The 21007-nt window shown below is 48.1% G+C and overlaps 1 protein-coding gene across 7 annotated transcripts in view; it reads left to right on the top strand.

Annotated features, from left to right (window-relative positions):
- Positions 1–21007, top strand: part of Greb1 (growth regulating estrogen receptor binding 1) — a 127476-nt gene that overhangs the window by 65514 nt on the left and 40955 nt on the right. For 6 of the 7 annotated variants that reach the window (XM_076942104.1, XM_076942103.1, XM_034514265.2 and 3 more), the window contains exons 4-10: positions 1981–2100; positions 3832–4008; positions 12276–12458; positions 13785–13928; positions 15935–16063; positions 19612–19725; positions 20124–20267. In XM_076942104.1, coding sequence (XP_076798219.1) covers positions 1981–2100; positions 3832–4008; positions 12276–12458; positions 13785–13928; positions 15935–16063; positions 19612–19725; positions 20124–20267 — 1011 coding nt within the window. The remainder of the gene's footprint in view (positions 1–1980; positions 2101–3831; positions 4009–12275; positions 12459–13784; positions 13929–15934; positions 16064–19611; positions 19726–20123; positions 20268–21007) is intronic. The other variant, XM_076942102.1, reaches the window with a different exon arrangement.

Genomic DNA, 21007 nt, shown 5'->3' on the forward strand with positions numbered 1-21007 from the left:
CACTCTAAGGCTGGTATCTGTGTCAGAGCTGGATCAGAGCCCCATGTGACCTGTGCCATCTGCTGTCGTGCTGGATGCTGGTGTCTGGAGTCTGGTGGGACTCTGAGACCTCGTGCAGGGGCTAAACTGTGCCTACTTTAAGCACAGGAAGATGCCAAGGAGATGAGGTGGCTAGGCTCACTCCTCCCACCCTGTGTGTTCGTCTTGTGTAATCTTTCCACAGTTTTCCTACCACTTGGTGTTTGTCCTCTGCACCCACAAGGTCCAGGGCACCAGGAAGGATAGTGAGCTGTTATTTCCTTCTCAAGGTCTTGGCTCCAGTCAAGTCATGTCCCCAGTAGCTTGTACAGTTATCATAGGTATAAAACTTGGTGTCACTCCACGGTGCCACATTTTCTAGCACAGTGGTTCTCAGTCTTCCTAATGCTGTGACCCTTGAATGCAGTTGCTCATGTCGTGGTGACCTGCACCCATAAAATTATTTTCGTTGCTGCTTCATAACTGATTTTGCTACTGTTGTACTGCTATACTGATATATAACCCCTTGGGGGGTTGTGACCCACATGTTGAGAACCACTGTTCTAGAATTTTGCAACTCACAATGGCATTAGGGCTCACCTTGTAACCAACAAGCTTTGCACAGAGTTGAGTGTCCCGTGGCCACACAGGCAACAGCAAACCAAGACCTGAAATGTGGCTTCCCAGAGCTGTGGTCTAGACTTTTCCATTACACATCATTTTGTTGTTAACCTAAAACCTTTGGAGGGAGGGAGGGAGGATATTAGAGCCAAGTATGAGAACAGTAGGAGACATAAAAACAAGCCCCCAGTTAAGAGACAGGGAAACAAAAAGAGAGGAGACAGCCATATTTAAGGGTACTGGCAAGGACCCTTCCCACGAGCTGTCTGTGTGCTGTTTGATACTTGAAATTGAAAGACACACTGGGAACTATTTTTACCTAAAACACTGTGAGAAAAGACACCGGAAGGACTAAATATCAGCAGCCTTGAAAAAGTTAATTTTTGTGAACCTCCTGCTTTCCCCAACTGGGGGAAAGGCTGACACTTGCTCAGAACAGTGAGCTGCTCTTTCCACAGCCTGGCCCCTGCACTGAGAATCTTGCTGAGTGCTGGATCAATGAGGGAAGACAGGAGTCGGGGGTGGGGGTGGGGGCTGCACTAAGCTCACCACATGGAGAGGTGGTGCTCAAGGCCAGGGCTTTCCCCACCAGTTTCACATTTGCTGTTCCCCCTTTCTTAAAACAGCATGTCTGGTCCTATTCTAGAATGTTCTGGGATACCCCCTCCCCTGTGTGTATGTTTGCATTTCCAGCAATGAATATATGCATTCTTTGGATGAACACTAATGTATTCAGCAGCCCCCTTATGCAATGTTGAGGCAGTGCATGCTACCTCTGTTTGCAAGAACACCAGAGACACCAGCAGATACATAGGCTCAGCTACAGGTCCTTGAACATCTGTGGGGCAGCGACTCTCTCTCAGCCCCAGGTTCCTTACTTGTGATACAGGTAACATGTTATATGGTGATACTTCGTACGTACATGAATGTTTTCAGAATGCCTTCTGTGTTGTGTCAAGGCTTTTCGTTCAGTCTTTAGCAAGCTTCCGTATCCATAGCAACTTCCTCGCACTTGGGCAGACACGTGCAGCTGTGGAGGCTAGAGGAGAAGTGAACTTGAACATGAGTCTGTGTGCACCTTCGGGAGTCATCCTCCCTGAGACAGCCTTGGCTTTTTCTCCTGGTTCAGAAGATCAGGATGCCCAGCTTCCTAAGGACCAATGAGTTACAGAGCAGCAAGGGTTTACTGAGTGCTTCTTAGAGCAGTGCAAGCCTCCTTTCCCCAGGCTCTGGGTCTTTATTGAACCTGTAGCTTCAGGTGGAGGGAAAGGCCCTGGAGCAGGCTTTTAAAGCTGCACAGCAGCTTCCTTACAAACCATCCCTGTTGTCTCCCACATCTAGGTGGCAGCCGAGCGGACAACGAGGAAGAAGAAGAAGATGGAGAAGGAGGGTTAGAACCCAGCAGTCCCCCAAATGCCTACCAGCTGCCCCCTCCTCCTGAAGGCTGTTGTACCACGGATGGTAAGATACTGCACCCCTGCTCAGGATCTGCAGCTGGGTCATAGCCCTGCTCGTCCCCAGAGATGTGAGCTGGACTCATGTTCCTATACAGGCTACAAGAGGCTGAGAGTCGGCCCCAGCTGCTTGGCCGCTCTAGACAACCTCAACCGTAGGAATGGCATGGGGTCCAATAGCCATTGTTTTGGGTCTCTTGTTTGGAAGTCAAAATATACTTTCCTTACTCAAGTTGACCTTGCAGGGTATTTGATTTGGAATGGGGTAGGAATGACCTTCCATGTCTTGTCAGTTCTTGGCTGTGACGCCAACATATTTGCATGATCTCCAATCTGGACAGGCAACAGTATCACTGCTGTTTTGCTGAGGAGGAACAGAGGCAAGGCATGCTGGGTACGGGAACATCTCAGTGCAGTGGTGAGAGCTTATGCTGTGCACCCAGAGAGACCTGCAGGGTCACATTCTAGACCCCACTACTCTGCACACCAAGGTTGTCCATCACTGTCAGAGTAAACAGCCGTAGACTTACTGAGCCCTTATTCTGGAAGTTGAAAGGTTAAAGATGAGAACTTGGGAGCCATCTGGGGAGACAGATGCTTTATGCCCTCTGTGTGGATGGTAAGCTTGGCAACATGGGGACTGAAGGAAAACTCCAGGTGTGGGCAGAGAGCCTCAGAGAAGCTCCCTGGAGAAGAGGGTCCTTCCTCTGGGTTTTAGATGGTCTGTAAGAGTTAGCCAGGAGACTTCCATGGGTTGGGGAAGCTCAGAAACAGCAGAGGAAGCAGTGGTGCAAAGGATTATGGGGTGAGATGCATGTTGCCTGGGAGCTGCAGGCAATTGAAGAAGGCATTCAGGCATGGCCTGGGATTGGTGACAGATTGGGACTGGAAAATGATCAGGGTAGCTGCCAATGCCTTCTGTACTCTGAGGCCTGACCTTGACCCTATCCCTGACCCTGACTCAGAGTGCCAGCTGATATTACTGAGACAAAGAAGTCAGTACAGCTGTTAACAGGGCCATCTAGTGTCCCCAGAGGAAACGGGTGAGAAGGGTGGTCACTAAAGTGGTTTTCACTGGATTTCTACATCACTGCTGTAGACCCAGACTGCTCGAGCCCCCGTATTCTCCCGCTGCCCTACAAGTGGGCTGCTTACTGGGCTGAGAGAAAGTCTGATGAGAGACCAGTGCAGACAGCCCAGAGTAGCAAGAAAGAGAAGCTTATGAAGGCTGCAAGGGCCCGGAGTTGGCTCCTGGGATGAGGAGGGCATCTCACATCTCTCTGGTAGTTAACAGTGCAGGAAGCCTGTGAAGTTAGCTCACCCTCATCTATAGCAAGGCTCAGGAAACAACCTGAGAAACCCCAGCCATTCCCTTCTTCTTTATCTTTCCTTGGAGACTTTTGAGAACTTAGTTTTCCTCGTAGGAAATATATTTAAAGGTTTTGTAAATACAACATTCAAAAGATGTGTAGACACATCTGCCATGGACCTCAAGTTCCCACCAGGGAAGCTGAGGAGGCCCTGTTCTGTCCCTTCCTCTGAATGTACCCATTCTGCAGCCCCATAAAGCATAGTATGTGAAAGATGAGACAACTTTCACTTTCTGGTGGTTTTGTCTCAGAGGTAATTAATGACCCTAACTTTGCAGATACAAGGGTCATTAGCTGTTCATTCTGCCCCTAGGACCTCGGTTTTGGGATATCTCAAGCAGTGTGTGAGCCCTGTCTATCCCTTTTAGGCTTCTGTCAGGCTGGGAAGGACCTACGTCTTGTCTCCATCTCCAGTGAGCCCATTGAAGTCCCTGCAGGCTTCCTCCTGGTGGGTGCCAAGTCTCCCAGCCTGCCGGACCACCTCCTGGTGTGTGCAGTGGACAAGAGGTTCTTGCCCGATGACAATGGCCATAATGCCCTGCTCGGTGAGTTCCTTTTTTTTTTTTTTTTTTTTTTTTTTTTTTTTTTTTTTGTGGCAGTTTTAGTGTGGGGCAGGGGAAGGGAGACCTCAGCTGCTGGTGATAAGGGGTACTTTGATATTCTAGACATGCTTTTTTCCTCTTTTTGGTACATTTCTTTATGGAATAGAAGAAAATGGGAATTATTTAAAAATATGACTGGCTTGGGCTAGGGAGATAGCTCGGTTAGTAAGTGTTGCTGTGTCCCAAGTCTGATCTTTAACAGTCGTGTAAAATGCCAGGTCTGATGGTTGTGCTTTTAATAGCTCCAGACAGACAGATCCTTGGGGCTTCCTGGGTAGCCAGTTCACAGCTGAATTATCAAATCCAAGCATATCTCAACAAACAAGTTGAACAGTTTTTTAGGAATGACAGCTGAGGTTGACCACTGTCATTCCCATACAGTATATATTTGCCTACACACAAACATTTTAAAAAACGACTGGTTGCTTCCCTCCAGAAAGTCTACACTTAGCATTAATTTTTTCATAGTTTGCTGTTCAAACCTACCTTTGGCTGTCTGGACCAGAAAGGGCTTAAATACCCTGTCCCAGATAGTTTAAGGAACTAGCAGGCAGGAGAGTGGGGCCGTGTGTGTGTGTGTGTGTGTCCCTGCCACTGGGTGGTCACATCTGAGTGATTACCAGATTCTCTTGCCATCTTCTGCTTTGATTTACAGCTCCCTCTGGAGAGGTGGTGTCTGTCACAATTCTGTAGGAGAACTTAGACTTGTTCATGAACTTGCCCTAAGTCATGAAAATAAAGAAGACACCAGGAGCCCAAGTTCAAGTCTTTTTGGCTCCTAGTTCTTCCCTTATTCACTGTGCTCCTCAGGCTTTTTGCTGTGGTCAAGGTTCAGTTGGGGTTGTAGCTTTCCCTCTCCTCATGGGGACCTGCCCACGGTCTTTCAAATAGTCACTGGCCCACTAAGGTCCAGATGACTCATTGTGATGATGAGACCAAGCCTGACCTCTTGCTCAGATGACATTATTATGTTCTTGCTGTGTACCTTGTTCCCTTGTGCAGTATCAAGGAAGAGGCAGTAGAACTGAGAGCCCAGAGATCTTTGTTCACTGTTTGCCTACAGACTTCCCCATGGTCTCCTATGCCCCCTGCACCCATGCAGTAGAGAGAGCTTTGGTTATATGTCCTGGCCTTGGGAAGTTTGTTCTTGTCTAGTGACTTTGGATTTGACCATTCATCTCTTTGAAGAGCTGGGTAATGGGAGACTTGGCAGTGGTCCATTTTCACATGGGGTCTTGTCATGGTAGAAGAGACAATTCTTGGGACCAAGTTATGGATTGAGAACCTTTACAACCTCCTCCGTATTCTCCATATGTCTCAGTCCTTAAAACATCCAGTCTTGTGCTTCCTATGGCCCCAAACCAGGTGTGTGTAGGGCGGCGGGGGAATTCACTGTAGAGGAAGGCTTGAGGGATGGAGGGAGGAGAGAATGGGAATTGGGAAGAAAGTGAATAGTTACTGCTTCCAGACTGGGGTGGGTGACAATATCTGTAACCTCTTAAATGAGGAGGATGAATGTTCCCAGGAGGGGACGGCATAGCTTGTGTGTGTGTGTGTGTGTGTGTGTGTGTGTGTGTGTGTAGGGGTCCTAAGGTATGTCTGTGTACTCATTGAGATCAGGTCTTTATGAATAATGCTGGAAAATTTCCTACAAAGCTGAGGGAATGACTGTCTCTGCAGGAGCTTGCTCACTGGTGCACGTCGTCCTTGTATTACGGCGGTGCTTCACACAGCTGGCTTTTGATCTGCTGGTGGGGTGGGGTGGAATGGGGTGGGACAAGGGGAGAATCTTGTCTGAATTCCACCCCTTTGTGACTATGAGGGAATTGCTGGGGTAGTAAATGAGGGAGGTTCTGCCTCTTGAGTCTCGGAGACAGAAATCTTCCAGCTCTTTCTCCTTCAGCCTCTAATAGTCTGGCTCCTCCCCAGTGGCTGGAGTGCCCAGGAAGGAACGTTGTTAATTGCTGGCAAAAAGCCATTCGGAATGAAGAACAAGGGCTGGCTGGAAATAGCCCATGCTCTCTCCTTTGAACATAACTTTATGCTCTCAGCTTGGACACTTAACAGTGTTTTGGTTTCCTGCTATTAACCCGGGTGGCTGCCCAGGACAAGGTGGTCCCCACAGCTTCTGCAGTAACCTGGCTCAGCCCTGTTTACTGATCCATAAAACAGGGTCTATGGATCATCTTGGAGGAAGCAAAGCCTTTAGGAATATTGTTCTAGCAGCTTTGAAGCTGTTGAGGGATTTTTTTTTTTTGTCTGAGAAAATTGAAAGATTAACATTCTAGGTGTGTTCTTCAGATTTTGCTGTTGTTGTTGTCAGTAATCAATCTAAGTTGGCCAATACCTTACCCATCAGAGAAGACAACATCTGTCTTCGTGGCATGCTTATTCCTCAGGTGAAAATGAGTCTATACTTTGGTTAGTAGGCAAAGTATTCACACATTTGTTGAATGTATAAGGTCGAATGAAGCCTGGTGTTTAGGTATGCCTGGGAACTCAACTGTTCCATTGGGAGCTTCTGGTTTGAAAGGGATACACAAGCAGAAAAAATTGGGGGGGGGGGGTTGTCAATCGAGATCCATAAGGTCCACAGCAATAACAATTTCAGCAAATCTTATACCCAACCTTATGGGTGTTGTGCCCTCAGAAGCATTTATTACACCTAGTTGTCACTAGGGTGTAAGCGCAGACTGTTGGTGATGGAGAAGGTGTTTTAGTAATAGCTGGGTTCAAGACAGGCCCTGAAAAATGAGTAAAAGTTTTTCTAACTGGGAAGAAGCAGTACCAGTGGCAGCAATACATTCACATAGTAAATCTTACTCATTGAAGACATGTGCCTGGAACTATCTTGAGAAAGTAAAAAAAAAAAAAAAAAAAAAAAAAAAACAAGTGAGGCAGAGACACTGTAGTCTAGCGTTTATATGTGACATACAGGAAGCACCAGGTGACTTGTAGAGGGTCACCTTGGCAACAGCTGGGAGCACAGAGGGTCACCCAGCCCTGGGAAGCCTTTGATCTTGAACCCAGATGATATAGTACAGTCATAGAGAAAAAAGGGCATCTCAGAAATCATGGTGTAGACACTCGGAGAGATGTGTGAAGCTGGACCGTCATTGGGTCCTGCAGGACAGAAGCTGGGAAGCCACCTTTGACCTTGAAACGTGGGAAAAGAACACAAGAGGCCTCCATGTCCTTTGTCTTCAGTAGTTTCAGTGTGGGGGGCAGCTGGCCCTGTTCCTTGTGACTCCCCCTTCTTCTCTCTGCCAGGATTATCTGGAAGCTAATCCCACCCTGTATGTTCTTCATCTCAAACTATTGCCATGTGTATCTGTCTCTAAAGGACAAGGACATTTTTCCCCCCCTGGGAACCCAGTGCTATTATTCTACCTAAAAAGCTAAAGCATTCATAAATATTGTTAAATACTCAGTGAGTTCAGATTTTATCATATACTCTTTTTTTAAAAAAGTTGGTTTATTAAATTTAAGACCCAAAGTTTTCTAAAAGCATTTTGGTTCATTTTTTTCTTTTGAATTTTTAATATGTATTTATATTTTGAGACATATGGCCTTGAACTTCCGATCCTCCTCTTCCTCAGTGCTGGTATGCAGGCTTGCTTCACTTATACCCAATTTTATGCCATGTTGGGATCAAACCCAATGCAAACCAAGCAGGTGCTTCACCACACGAGGTACAGCCTCAGCTCCGGTCTTTTTAAAATTATGTGTCCTTTATCCTTCATTTTTTTCCTTCCAATGTATACTTTTAAGAAACACTGGTGGTACGGGTAAGACAATTAGGGGCTGCAGAGATGCCTGAGTGGCTAGGAGGGCTTGCTGCTTTTCCAGAGTTTCTAAGTTCAGTTCCTAGTACCTGCTCCAGGTCTGGGAGATTCAATATCTTCTTATGGTCTGTGCTGTGTGGGTTCCTTCACACATATGGGCATTCCCTCACCCAAACACACACACACACACACACACACACACACACACACACACACACACAAAAATAATAAATAAATCTTCTGAAAGTAACACAATTTGTTGTTTTAAAATGCTTTTTTGGAGCTTACACATATAACTGATTTTTCTCAGAGAAGAAACAGAAGCAGAGAATGAGTTTGAGGTTAATTTAATATAGGACTCAATGTAACTATGACGCTCTCACTGAAATTTCAAGCTCTCCACATTGTACCTCAGCACCCTGCCCTGACCCCTGTCTCACCCGGGGTCAGTCTGGCTCACCTTTGCCTGCTTCTTTCACACAAGTAGAGTGTTTCTGCATGGGACTGGGATCGGGCTCAAACTTCAAAGGGAAACTCTGAAACTGTCTCTCCCTTCTTTGCTCTCTGAGTGTGTTCACACTCACAAACAGGAATGATTGTGACCACTCACCATGGCTGCTCACGTCTCTCACAGGACTATCTAGGAGGTCTTCTTTAGATTGTGTGTCAATGGGAATCCAGCCTGTTCATGAGGCTTGAATGATGGAGAGCCCCTTTCTGCAAAAGACATAATCCCAGAAACAAGCCCATCCCCCCCAATGGCCGTAAAGCCACGTGCTTAGATGCCACCCACCAGGTCCAAAGGAAGCCACTGTGGGGGCTTCTAGGAAGAATCATGTCACTTTCATCTGGAAGGAAATGGCAGCTTTAGTCTCTGCCTTCCCTTTTGTCTTCTGAGACTGGGCAGTGGAAACCCAGGTGGTCATTTCTTATCTCCTGCCACCTGCACTCTCCACTTTCCCATTTAGTCCAAGGGGAAGGAGAGAGGACTCCAAGCTCTGAGTCTGGGACCTGGTAGATATCCAGGGGACACCTTAACCCTTTAGTGTTCCTGTAGGTGGTTTAGTGGAAGAGATGGCATAGTAGCCTCTCCTGTCACTCCAGGCCTTGGGTAAGTCGCTTCTCTGTGCCTTGATTCTCCTCACCTGTAAACTGGAGACATCATGGATTCATTTACAGGTCTCGTGAGATTCAGCATGGAGGAGGCGGACCTTGATAGCATAGAGGGCTTCACACACACAGCTTAACGCATAGTGGCCGTGTAATAAATATTAGCTCTGGTCATGTTTGCAGACGATGACAATGAAGCTCAGAGGTGTGAAGTAACCTGGTGTATTTAAGTCAGGACTCAAGCCTGAGTCCTACTGACATCTGTATGTCCTCCCGAATGCTTGCTGTGTGGGAGGGTGGCACCCTCCCCATAGGAGGGCATGCTTCGCAGAGCAGCCTGCAGGTGCAGCATCCATTCAGGGGTACAGTCCTGAAATAGATAGCTCTCTAGTTGCCAAACAAGTGCCGTGGAAAGATCCCAGGGTGCTGGGATTAGAAGAGGGTTATTTGTATAGACCACTCTTGGTGGCATAGTAACTGCATAGTCCCTTCATTTCTAGGATCTGTGCCCAGCAGGGGTCTGAGACTTATATCCGGAAACCTCACTTTCAGGTGAGGTCTTTATAAACTTCCAAGTCCCAGGGTCAAGTCCCAAAAGGAAGGGCTCTCTGTGCGTTGTACTATTTCTTGAAAGTGTTCATTGCCCTTCAAGGAATTTCCTGAAGTCTTAGGATGACATCATCTGTTCACCTGAGGAAAGGAATCACTCAAACCATCAGGTTTCCTATGCTCCTGCCCTGTCTTCTTTGCTTATCCCTTAAGTGTCTCTCAAAAAAAGCTATGTCCCCAACTAGAAGCTGTCTGCTAGCTGACACCCTACTATCCACTATGCAACTGGACCAGGAGCTGACTCTTACCTCTGAGCCATCAGGAGCTCACACATGGCTACAGTCACTGCCCCCTGGGCATGCTCGACGACACCATGAGGCTCCCTCCCATGTACATAGCTTGTGACCTGGCTAGCTGGTCTCTTCAGTGTCCTTGACCTTGTAGTTCCTGTGTCTTGCTCAGTATTTTTTCTATGCTCAGGCTTAGAATTCCTTCTCAGGAACTCTGGACATTTCTCAAGGTTGTAGTCTTGAGTGCCAGTCAGGCTGTGTGTGTCTCAGGGTTTCTAGGTTGGAAGCTAACAGATTAGATAGAAGGGTTAGTTATTATTAATTAATTGGTTAATTATGCCCCTCTTTCCTACCTTCTTGATAATGTTGTCACGTGATGCTCTCAGTGAGCACATGCCCGCTTACATCTCAACATGTGAACCGTCACACCAGCATGGCTCTTTGGAAGAGAGCTACGAGGAACAAGATATACAGTTCCCTGATGCTGAGTAGATTCCAGGACTCAGAGCAAGACGAGCGTGTGGGCCTGGGAAAGTGCCAATTTCCCCAGAGTCAAGGGGCTGAGGACTAAGAGGTGGCTGGACATGTGTAGGGGATTTGTAGAAGAGACCAAGACTGGGCAGAGTAGGGGTAGTGGGAGTGGATGAGTTAAGAGGCACCTCGTCTTGGTGAGAAGATGAAGCTGGAGTTACATGGAGGAGTCTACAGCCTCGGGTGCCTGTGGACCTGGACTTCATCCTTCGGTTGGGGTTACATGCCACTCTGTGTGTCTGATTCGAAGGATTTCACAAGAAAGTTTTGTTTTCCATAGCGACTGGCAATGGGTCGGTTAAGCTGGGTGCCCTGCACACTTGACAGTGAATGACACAATGTGCCTGACCCTGTGTGTGCATTAGCCTCTCCCGAGTCCCACACAGCATTGTCTGTGTTGTGATGTTACCTGTTCACACTGGTACAGTGTGAGTAGGATTTCGATAGTCGATTCATCGTGTACCTATCCCTTTCTTGCTTCTAAGGCCTTTTATTTATAGAATATTAAACTGATCATGATGTGCTGGTTGGAGATTTTGCGCAGTATGGAGTCTTCTCTGGGGCAGTGGTTTTAACTTTTTATCTCACCTACTGGGCTTCTTTTGAATATTAGCCAGAGTCCCCAGGGACAGCCTGTTTAAGAGCAATGCTTATGTAGAGACATGTGGCTTTTATGGCCTCACGCAAAATGACCTTTGGAGACCATCAAACAGAGAGCGTGATAAAGTAAGTAAATCTGGCTCTGCCCCAGGCCAGGGCCTCCCTTGACCCAGGACCTTGGACTCACAGGAATCAGACTGGCTATTGACAGAGCAAGGTTGTTTTGGGATGGCTTACACAGGAGCCATAGGTGAATGGAGAGGCTGAGCCACCATGTGTCTCTTGTGTTAAGCAGTGCCTGTGGCTGGCTCCGCAGGAATGGCTTCGTGCTTTGCAGAGATCCCTTTAAACGCATGCTCTGCATGTTTGTAGCTCATACAAGGAGGTTTCTCATTGCTACCCAGATGGTTTATCCAGGGCTGCAAGCTGGCAGAGGCCTGTCTATCGCGGTAGGAAGATTGCCTGCCCTGACACAACCATGGCAGTGACTCTACTCTGCTGGCTGCTGAGCTTTGGCTTTCACTCCCAGGCTCCCCACCATGTTTGGTATTTCTTAGCATGTAAAATAATGGGTTGTACTGTGATATTTTCATGCATGTATATTCTTGTATTTTGCTCATATTTGCCCCAGCTACCCTTCCTGGCCCCTCCTCCTATTCCCTCACTGGTTCTCGTCCTCCTTTCAATGTTACCCCTTTATTATAGATCTAAGCAATATATATTATGTATATCAGTATGCATCATGTATGTGACATATAAAAATATCCTGATTCTGTATATCAAAGAAAATATATAATATTTTGTCTTTCTTCCTTGTTATCCTCTTTTTCCTCTTTCTCCCACATATATGTGTGTGTGTGTATGTGTGTGTGTGTGACCACCCACATACATACATACATACATATGTGTTTAAAATATAAATTCTGTATATGAGAGAAAAGCATGTTTGTCTCTTAGAGTCTGGTTTATTTCTCTTAACATGATGACCTTCAGTTCCATTCCCCCACCCCCTCAGATGATACAGTTGTGCTCTTCATTGTGGCTGAGTAAAATTCCATTGTGTATGTAGACTACATTTTCTTCATCCATTTACATACATGGAATTTTCAGTATGCCCCCAAAAGGGTGAAGTCTCTCATGCTTGCCCAGACTCACTTCTCTGGCCCAGTCTCTTTGGTCCTGTTGACTTAAGGGTGTCTTGAGTCTCCAGCCTGATTCCCATGACAGGTCCTCTGCCTGTGGCACTCTCTGGGTGATGGTATGTTGTGCTAGTTGTTTGAAGAGGAGGCCGGAAGGGAGTCGAAAGGGAGGTGGAGAGGCTCATGGTTTGCTTCCTCCTGCCCAGGTTTCTCTGGAAATTGTGTTGGCTGTGGGAAGAAAGGCTTCTGCTACTTCACCGAGTTCTCCAACCACATCAACCTGAAGCTGACCACACAGCCCAAGAAGCAGAAGCACCTCAAGTACTATCTGGTCCGAAATGCACAAGGGACATTGACCAAAGGACCTCTGATTTGCTGGAAAGGCTCTGGTGAGGGAGGGGCTTGAATCCGGAGGGGTGGAGGGGTAGGGAGCTGGGTATGCACTCCCAGTGGGCATTGTGGGGCTGGGGGTAGGGTGGGTCCTCTGTACAGTGGTACAGGCTGTAGCAGGAGCATGGCACTGAAGATGCTTCTTGGGGTCAATGGGGGGTCAATGGTACTTGAACAGCTTATATGACAGACTTACTGGGCTGGGTAAACACTAGCTGAGAGCCATCTGGTACTGAACCTCTTTTTGGTGGATATTAGGAACAGTGGTTCTTGTTCCCAGGGGACATTTATCACTGCCTGGGGACACTCCTGATCATAAAGACTAGAGGCTGCTGCAGACACTTCCAATACTGCTAAATACCCCACAGTGTGTAAGATAGCCCCCAGCAAGAGGCTCCTATTCTCAAAGTGTCACCAGGAGAAGGCTGAGAAAGATGAGCTTGAACAATGTCATGCCCTCTGCATCCCTGAACCCTGCTCCCTGTGACCAAAGAGACAGCTCTGTGGTGCTAGTCACCAGAGGTGAGCTCGGCTTTACCAGGCTTTACCGTGATCCCTCAGTCTCCCTTGTATCCACTGTGTTAGCTGCGGAAGAGCAAGGGTATTGGCTGCCCTGAGTCCTGCCCTGGGTAGTGGAGCATGCCCAAGAAGGAACTTCCCTGAAGCAGTCGGGAGAGCAGTCCTTTTGTCCCCTACTCTTCTGAATCTCCTGGAATCATCCATACTAGTTCTTTGAGTGGAAGGAAGAAGTCTTGGGTGTGAGCGACTGAGTGCAGTTCCTCTTTTCCTCTCCCCCCCCCCCGCCCCATTTTCTCTTCCTCTACTTTATTCTATGACTGCTTAATAAGTTCCCCGTATGTATCAATCAGTTCCCAGGCCCCATGGATGAAGCTGGTCTTCCTCATGGGTCCAGTTCTCTATCTTGCTCACTGGTCAGAGCTGTTGCTGAGGGCAGGATTAATGAAAGAGGATGTGTAGAGGTGGAGGGAGATGCTGACTGGTCCAGCCCTGGGGCGTTACTCTGTGTCTCCTTGGATGTTAAGCACAGAGCTGAGATAGCTCAGTTTTGTAAGTTGTTTTTCTTTTTCCTCCCGTTGGGCACTCTTATTCTCTCTGTTGATAGAGCCGCCCTTAGGCAGGGAACTGGTTCTGGAACATGGCACCTCTGCCCTGCAACACACGGAAACAGAGGCTAGCATGGCGCCGGCACCCTTTACTCTTGTGCCCCTCTCTCCTATGGTCAGTTTCGCTCGCTCCAGGAAGTCATTCTGCAGCCATTGGAGAAGAGCCAATTATATTTCACATGTACTTCTTGTTTCCCTTAGAGTTCAGAAGTCGGCAGAACTCCGCCAACACCTGCTCCAGCTCTCTCTTCCCACCGCTGGAGGGCTCGGGCTCCCTGGCTGCCTTCCCCACTGAGCCTGCTCCTGGGACAAACCCCAGTGTCCCAGTGGGAGCTCAACAGGCAGGTGAGACCTCAGAGTGGTGTCCCACGTGCTAAAGCCACACGCCCGGTGTCGGCATTCTTCAAAATAAATAAAGGGCACACTGCGTATTGTCTCATTTTATGTCATTTTGAGTTTGTAGGTTTCACTTTGCATGTTGTTGTTCTGTGTCATTTCGAATCTGTACGTTTTAGCAAAGTGTACGTGTTGGGAAAGCTTCCCTGTTCTCCTTCTCGATAAGGAGTGTGATTCCCCAGTGGTGGGGTCCCGTATCAGAGTTTGTTTGCATGCTTAGGTCACGAATGACGAGCACCAAGCCAGCATTTCAAGTGGATTTCTAGCAGGGGCTGAGGTTAGATCCGGTCATTTATCCCATGATGTGTGTGTGCCTGTTCTGTGTGTGCACCTCACTAAGGCTCACCATGTCCTGTGAGCAGTGGAGTGGTTGGAAAATGGAGGCTGAGGCTTGCCCAGGACCTCACAGGGATGGGGTAGGGGGAGGCAAGTTTGCACATCAGGTGTTTCTGTTTCACACATGTGGCCCTGAGCTACACAGAAGATGGGCATACGTAAGCGCAGTTACTGTTACCTAGAGATAGCAACCTTCCTGAGGACTCAAAGGCCGCTGGTGGTTTTCATTCCTTCTGCCCAGAAAGTCAGTGTGGTATATTGTTCAGGGAGTGAAGCCGGTGTCCTGGGCTCTGCATTAGCACCTGTCCATCCTTGTGGCTGGAACATGCGATTATAGCAATAGCAGTCCCCAACGGTGCTTGTTCCGGGCCAGCTCTGTTCCATGTACTGGATGTCTACCCACCTGGGTCCTTCACACAGTGGCTTTGCCAGTTGCCACCCTGACCCCCCATTCTGTGGAGGCAACACTGAAATTTGGAGAGATTCAGTTAGTGTTCCAGGTCACACAGCCAGAAGTGGTGGGACCGTGGTGGTTTGGACACAAGGTAGTCAGCCCCAGAACCACATTCTAACAGTCACAGGGCACTGCCCCTAAGTGTTGCTTCTACTTGAAAGCCTTTCAGATGATTTCAGGGGCCTCCTTAGGACTAGAATCCATGGTTGTCCCCAGAATTATTCTCAAGACTTAGGGAACCTAAACCCTTTAAGTAGCCCAGATGCTGTCAGTAACCTGCCTGCCAGCCTTCCTTGATTTGATTTTTGTTTTTGTTTTGTTTTGTTTTTGAGACAGGGTTTCTCTGTATAGTCCTGTCTATCCTGGAACTCACTTTGTAGACCAGGCTGTCCTCAAACTCAGAGATCTGCTTGTCTCTGCCTTCCAAGTGCTGGAATTAAAGGTATATGCCACCACCAATTGGCAAGGGAAGACATGAAACCTGGCTATATTTTGATATAAACTGAATTTCGGAGGAGAAGAGGGTAGAAGCAAATAGAAGCACCTGTCTCAGATGTGGGACTGTGAGTTAGGAAGCCCATGCACCCCAGGTCCTCCCTTCATCCACACTAGACCACTGGAGTGAAAGCAAAAGTTCATGGCATCTGTAAGCTCATGTTTGTATGTCTGTTTCTGCTTATATGTTCATGTGTGAGCAGGAACATGTATGTATTTCTAAGTGTGCATACATGCATTTGTGTATATTGGTATCTTGTAGATTTGTGTGTTTATTAAGTATGTTTCTGTACACTTGAATTTGTAAACAGGAGACCGTGCGTATGCTCCTATATGAATACCTGTGCATATATGTACATGTTTGTGAAATCAGAAATCTGTTTGCATTCATATGTGCACATGTATGTCCACATGGGTAAGAATGTGCACACATGTATGTGTGTGTTTCTCTATGCCCACATGCATGTGTATGTGGGTTTATGAGTGTGTAAGCAAATGTGTACATGTGAATGCATGTGTGTATCTGCGTGTGTGTATGTGTTTATGTGGCAGAATCACTATGTCAGGAACCCTACTTTCCTGATGGGACTCACTAGCACAGAGCTAGTATGTTTGCCTGTCTCCAGTGCAGCCTGTCGTCTGACCCCCTTTCCATCCTTTCTGCTTTCAGGACCAGCCTCTGATCACCCCTCAGTGACCACAGCAACAGGTCCTGCTGTCTTCAATGGCAAGGATTCCCCCAAGCACCCACAGCTGGTGAAGAGTAGCCTGTCTGCCCTGCCACGCCCCTCAGCCTTAGGTAGTGCTGTTGACCCTGGGGGTGCTGGGGCCCTTCTTTTCTCTAGACCTGGGCCAGAGGGGGCATGGGAGCTATGGGACTGGAGACATGGAGCCTCCTGAGTCTACTGTTGCATTAGTGAGCATCAGGATTGGTGTCACATGTCCTCTGGTCTGTGCCTGGGCCAGTGCTGTGTGAGTCATGTGTAGGAGGCATCATGTGTGCTGAGGGGCAGTGAGGGCTCTGTGCTGATGGCAGGTGACCTCTTGAAGTAGGTGCCCGGAAGATTGGGAGTGTTGATGTCAGAACAGATAAGAGTGAACTCAGAGCCCAGCTCTGTCTTGTAAGCCACAAGACCTTGCAGCCTCTTCAGCAGTCCCTCCTTGGGAGTTAGTATGCCACCCTGAGGACAGTAAGAGGCTCTCAAGATGCTGTGTGGAATCGCTGCACATCTGGGAGATCACTGAATGACACTGGCAATGGTTATCAGCATCAGCCCACCACTGATGCTTGTCTGTCCAGTTAATCTCTGGGGAAGGAGCTAAATGAGTCCCAAAGTCCTGTGGGAGGAAGGAGACAAAGAGACTTGAGGACTGCCTTCAGACTCTGCCCAGTGTGCGCCCACCATTGCTGGACAAGACTTCTCTGTTTTCAAGCCTTCCGACAGAAAGTCTTCTCTGCTCCTCTTCCCTTCTTGCTTTGTCCCTTCCCCTCCCCTGACCCTGTGAACACTGCTGAGCTGGAGCTTAGGGCCTGAGACACTACACTGGAAGGCCCTTAGAAAATGTCTATACTGGGGATGGGGTTGCAGCTCATGGGTAGAGTGTAGTGCCTGAGTTTTATTTTTATCATCAAGGAAGAGACTGAGGTCCAGAAAAGCACCTTGTGCTGGATATAATTCTGTTGTGCCCAAAGGCTTCTCTGGTCAAAATGTGTAGTTTGTGTAACCATTTGCTGAAGGAAGCAATCCTTCTGCCCTGCATGGATCCAAGACTCTCCAGTCTTGACTAGCTCCCTGGAGCCTTTATCATTCTCCAACCTACTCTCAAGACTCCCACCTTTCTCCAGGGGCTGTTTCTTCTCCAGATGCTGATGCAGCAGCCACATAACCGAAGACCAGTCCTTGGTCATAAGGACAGGAGACCCCTTGCTGTCCGTGGCTTTTCTCCTGAGCTTAGCAAGAAGACACTTAGTCCTGGTGTCACACAACTCATACCTCAGACAGTGCACCAGCTCCGCTCAGTCTGGGCCCGGACCTTTGCTTTGGGCAGTAGCCTACAGAGGCTCCTTCAGGACTGGACTTGAACTTTCCAAGTCTACCTTGTGCAGTTGTGTGGGGAATGGAGCTCTTTAAGTTCCAGGCTGCTGGAGCCTTAAAGGTCTTCTGGAATCAGCCGTCAAACCTCATTCTCTGCCTTCAACTGTTCACGGCCTTGGTGGCCCCAACATGATGTCCACACTCTTCCCTGTCCCTCAGTGCTCACCCCACCTCTGTTAGATGGCCTTCTAGAGCCATCTAACAGCTCAGGGTCATAGTCTCCTCTCCCACAAGAGAGTTCTTGGAGTCCCAGTAACCTACTGTAATCTTTGACTTTTGAAGGTACCTTGGCGTCCCAGCACACTGCTCTTATAGAGCCTGACAGAGAGAAGGACTAAGTGAGAGACACTGGCTGACCTGGGTCACAGAGTTGAGTACAGGCATATATATCAGCGCTACCATGCCTTCTCTGTCCTTGTGGGGAGGGGAGCACTCAAAACAGTGTATAGGAAATGCCTTCCAACTGACACTTGCTGCCCCCTGGTGGACGATATGAATTAGATGCCTTGCCTCAGATGAGGGCGGGTGCTCCCAAGTAGAGGGGTCAGGAAGTTAAAAGTCCCAGACTTCCTCCTCAGAAATGCCAGACGGGATCCCCTCAACCAGAAATGCTGGTATCTGATGTTTTGAGAGTACTTACTGGTGTAGAGTCTTAGTAGAGGCATTTCCGGTTGACCTTCTAGAGGAGGAGGGGAGAATCCTCAGCTCCAGCCCTGCCCTCTAGTAGTTCAGGATCATTTCCTAGAGGAGCCAGCGGCCCTCTCTCTCCGAGGAGCTCTTCCTCTGTTTCTGGGACCAGTGTTGTGCGAGCTGAACACCTGGTGCAGAGTTAGAGTCCTACCTCTGAGGCAAAGAAACCTGCTGGTTTGAAAGGACTTTGTAGGGCAAGTGCCCTTTAACCCTGTGCTATTTTGTTTCTTGATTTATTTTCTTCTTCTTCAGTCTATCTAATGGTGAGGTTGTATTTGGGGTCTCTTTGGAGGGACTCTACAGCCATCAATCTCAAACTGCTGCAGGCTTCAGAATAACCTGGGCACTAGTTCTTACTGTCACTTCAGAGGTCCCCTGTGGTAGCTCTAGGGAGAGCCTAGGAAGAGACAACTTAGACGAGCATCTGCCAGACCTGTGTACATTCTCTGCTTACAAAGAAGGAGACGTTACCCTCAGCCTGAGTTCATATCACCCAGGAGCTCCAGGTATCCAGATAACTCATTCCTCACATGCTCAAGATCCTGGGTTCCTTGGAATAGGCTTGTGTTTAGGCAGACAGGTTTTTGTTTGCTTATCTTGTTTTTAAAGGCAGGGTCTCACCATGTGGCCCTAGCTGTCCTGTAACTTGCAGTGTATTCCAGGCTGGTCTTGAGCTCAACAGAAACCTGCCTGTTTCTGCCTTCTGGGTGCTGGGATTAAAGGCGTGCACCACCACCCTTGGCTAGGTAGTTTAAAAAGTGTCCAGGTGAGTTTAAAGTGCAACAAGGTTGAGACAGGGGGCTCTAAAGATGAGAAAATTTGTGTTTAGATTTTCAAGAAAATACGGTAGCCCATTTTTGGTACTTTGAATAATTTACAAATAGTTTTCAGTTCTGAACATGTTGCCATCTAGAGTGGGCAAAGACTCACATGCAATGATGGGTCCAGCCTCTGGTCTTGCTTTTCAACATGTGACGTTAGCTTTCCAGGTTGGGTGGAGGTGACTGTGGGGTTGGAGGGCCGGAAGGGGGTGTGCAGGTGGATCATCACTGCCCTCAAGTGGCAAAACTGAGTTGGTGCACTGAGCGCTGGCCGTTTAGGTAATGTGGTTGATACTGGTGGCTGCAGTTTACTGAGTCCAAACCCTTGGCTAAGTGTTTCATTTAAGGGTTTTACTTGTATTCTCTCTACTTCTGATTAAGCCACTTTCTTGGTAGATTTATTATTATTTGGCTGGTTTTTTAAACCTTAAACTTAGAGAGTTTCAGCTTAAACACTACCCTGGTGTAAAACATTTATAAAAATCGACAGGGTGTTTCCTTCTGCCTAGATACTTACTCGACAAGAGCTTAAAACCCATTGTAAGGCTGTGATTTTACAAACTACCAAGGGTTAAGGACGTAGCTCAGTGGTAGAACGTCTGCCAAGCATGTACGAGGTCCTGGATTTGAGCCCTACCTTTGTAAACAAAACAAAACAGATGTGCACTCCAAGTCAAGGGAGGATTTTATTGACACCAGTTTCCCATGGTGGCCCAACTCACGCTCTGACTATTGTCTAGGTATCTTACCAAACTCTGGGCCTCCCAAAAAACGGCACAAAGGGTGGTCTCCAGAGTCTAAATCAACCACGGATGGAGGCTTCATCCAGGGTGGTGGCAACAGAGCTAAGCATGGTAAGTGGTTATGGCCTTACCCAGTCTAAAAGTTGGGTGCCAGTGGTGGTGGGCTGCTAGCAGCATGTGTGCATATGTGCGGATGCATGAGGGGGGTCTGGGCAGCTGGACCCTGGCATAGCAGAGGGACCTCTTCTCACATGTCTGCTGCTTCCTAAGGTCTAGACTCCCATGCTAGTTCTGTATTAGCCCCTGGTCTAGCAAGGTCTCCAAGCAGCTTCTCAGCTGATGGTGCAGACAGTATTTATTGGTGGGGAAGGTGGGGCTGAACGAGCCCATAGTCTTATGAATGTGGAGATAGGTCAGGCAGCAGTTTTGTGGGGTGGGTGGATGTTGGATGGACTGGGGACAGATGCCTCATTTGCTAGGTTTTACTCATATGCTTGTCGTGTTCCTAGAAGGTCCCAGCATGCCTTGTGTGCCCCAGGCTGGCTTGGTGGGACCAGCTTCAGTCACCTTCCCCGTGGTGGCCTCTGGTGAACCAGTGTCTGTTCCGGACAACTTGCTGAAAATATGCAAGGCCAAGCCAGTGATATTTAAAGGCAAGTACAGCTGTGCACCCAGCCGTAGAGGTGGGGAAACATGCAAGCAATCCCACGCAAAGCTGTGACCTCATCTCAGGCCAACTCCAAAGCTATCTTCCTGAGCCAGTCTGAACCCTATCCAGGGAAATGAGCAAATGAAGCGGACCCAATCTCCAGAGTGCTGAGAACGACGGAGCGTGTCAGGTTGTTCTAGCTGAAGCGTTGTGACTCTTCCCAGGACACTCACTGGCTTGTTCATTTGCTGTTCTTTCCTTCATTCTCTCTGTTTCACCGAACCCCTGCTGCAGTTGTGCATAAGACTGTCAAGGACTCGGGAGATGGACAAAGCAACCTGTGGCTTGGTCGATTGTCACCCAAAGCCACTAGTCATTTAGGATTGTGCAGCATTCAGCCATGGTCACTGCTCCAGAAGCATGTGACCAGAAGCATCTCTTCTGTGTAGTGGCTAGTATATGTCACATGGAGGTGGCATTGCAGATCAACTGAAGAAATCCTTTTGGGATGAGCTAGAGACTCTGAGATGGGGAGCTGTGTGCAGATTCAGCAAGCAGAACCTGAGCTGCTGGGGTGTACAGGACCATGTATTTGCTCCCTTCATTGTACATTTGGCATCTTGTCTCTAGAAAGAGAGGTGGAAATAGGACAGGAAAATGCCAGAAGCAGCAGCTGCTCATGTTACGGGGCATCACCTTCTTTCCTAAAATAAACCAGTACCCCCCAACTCCAACAAAAAAGAT

Source organism: Arvicanthis niloticus, chromosome 11 (assembly GCF_011762505.2).
Source record: "Arvicanthis niloticus isolate mArvNil1 chromosome 11, mArvNil1.pat.X, whole genome shotgun sequence".
Classification (NCBI taxonomy): Eukaryota; Metazoa; Chordata; class Mammalia; order Rodentia; family Muridae; genus Arvicanthis; species Arvicanthis niloticus.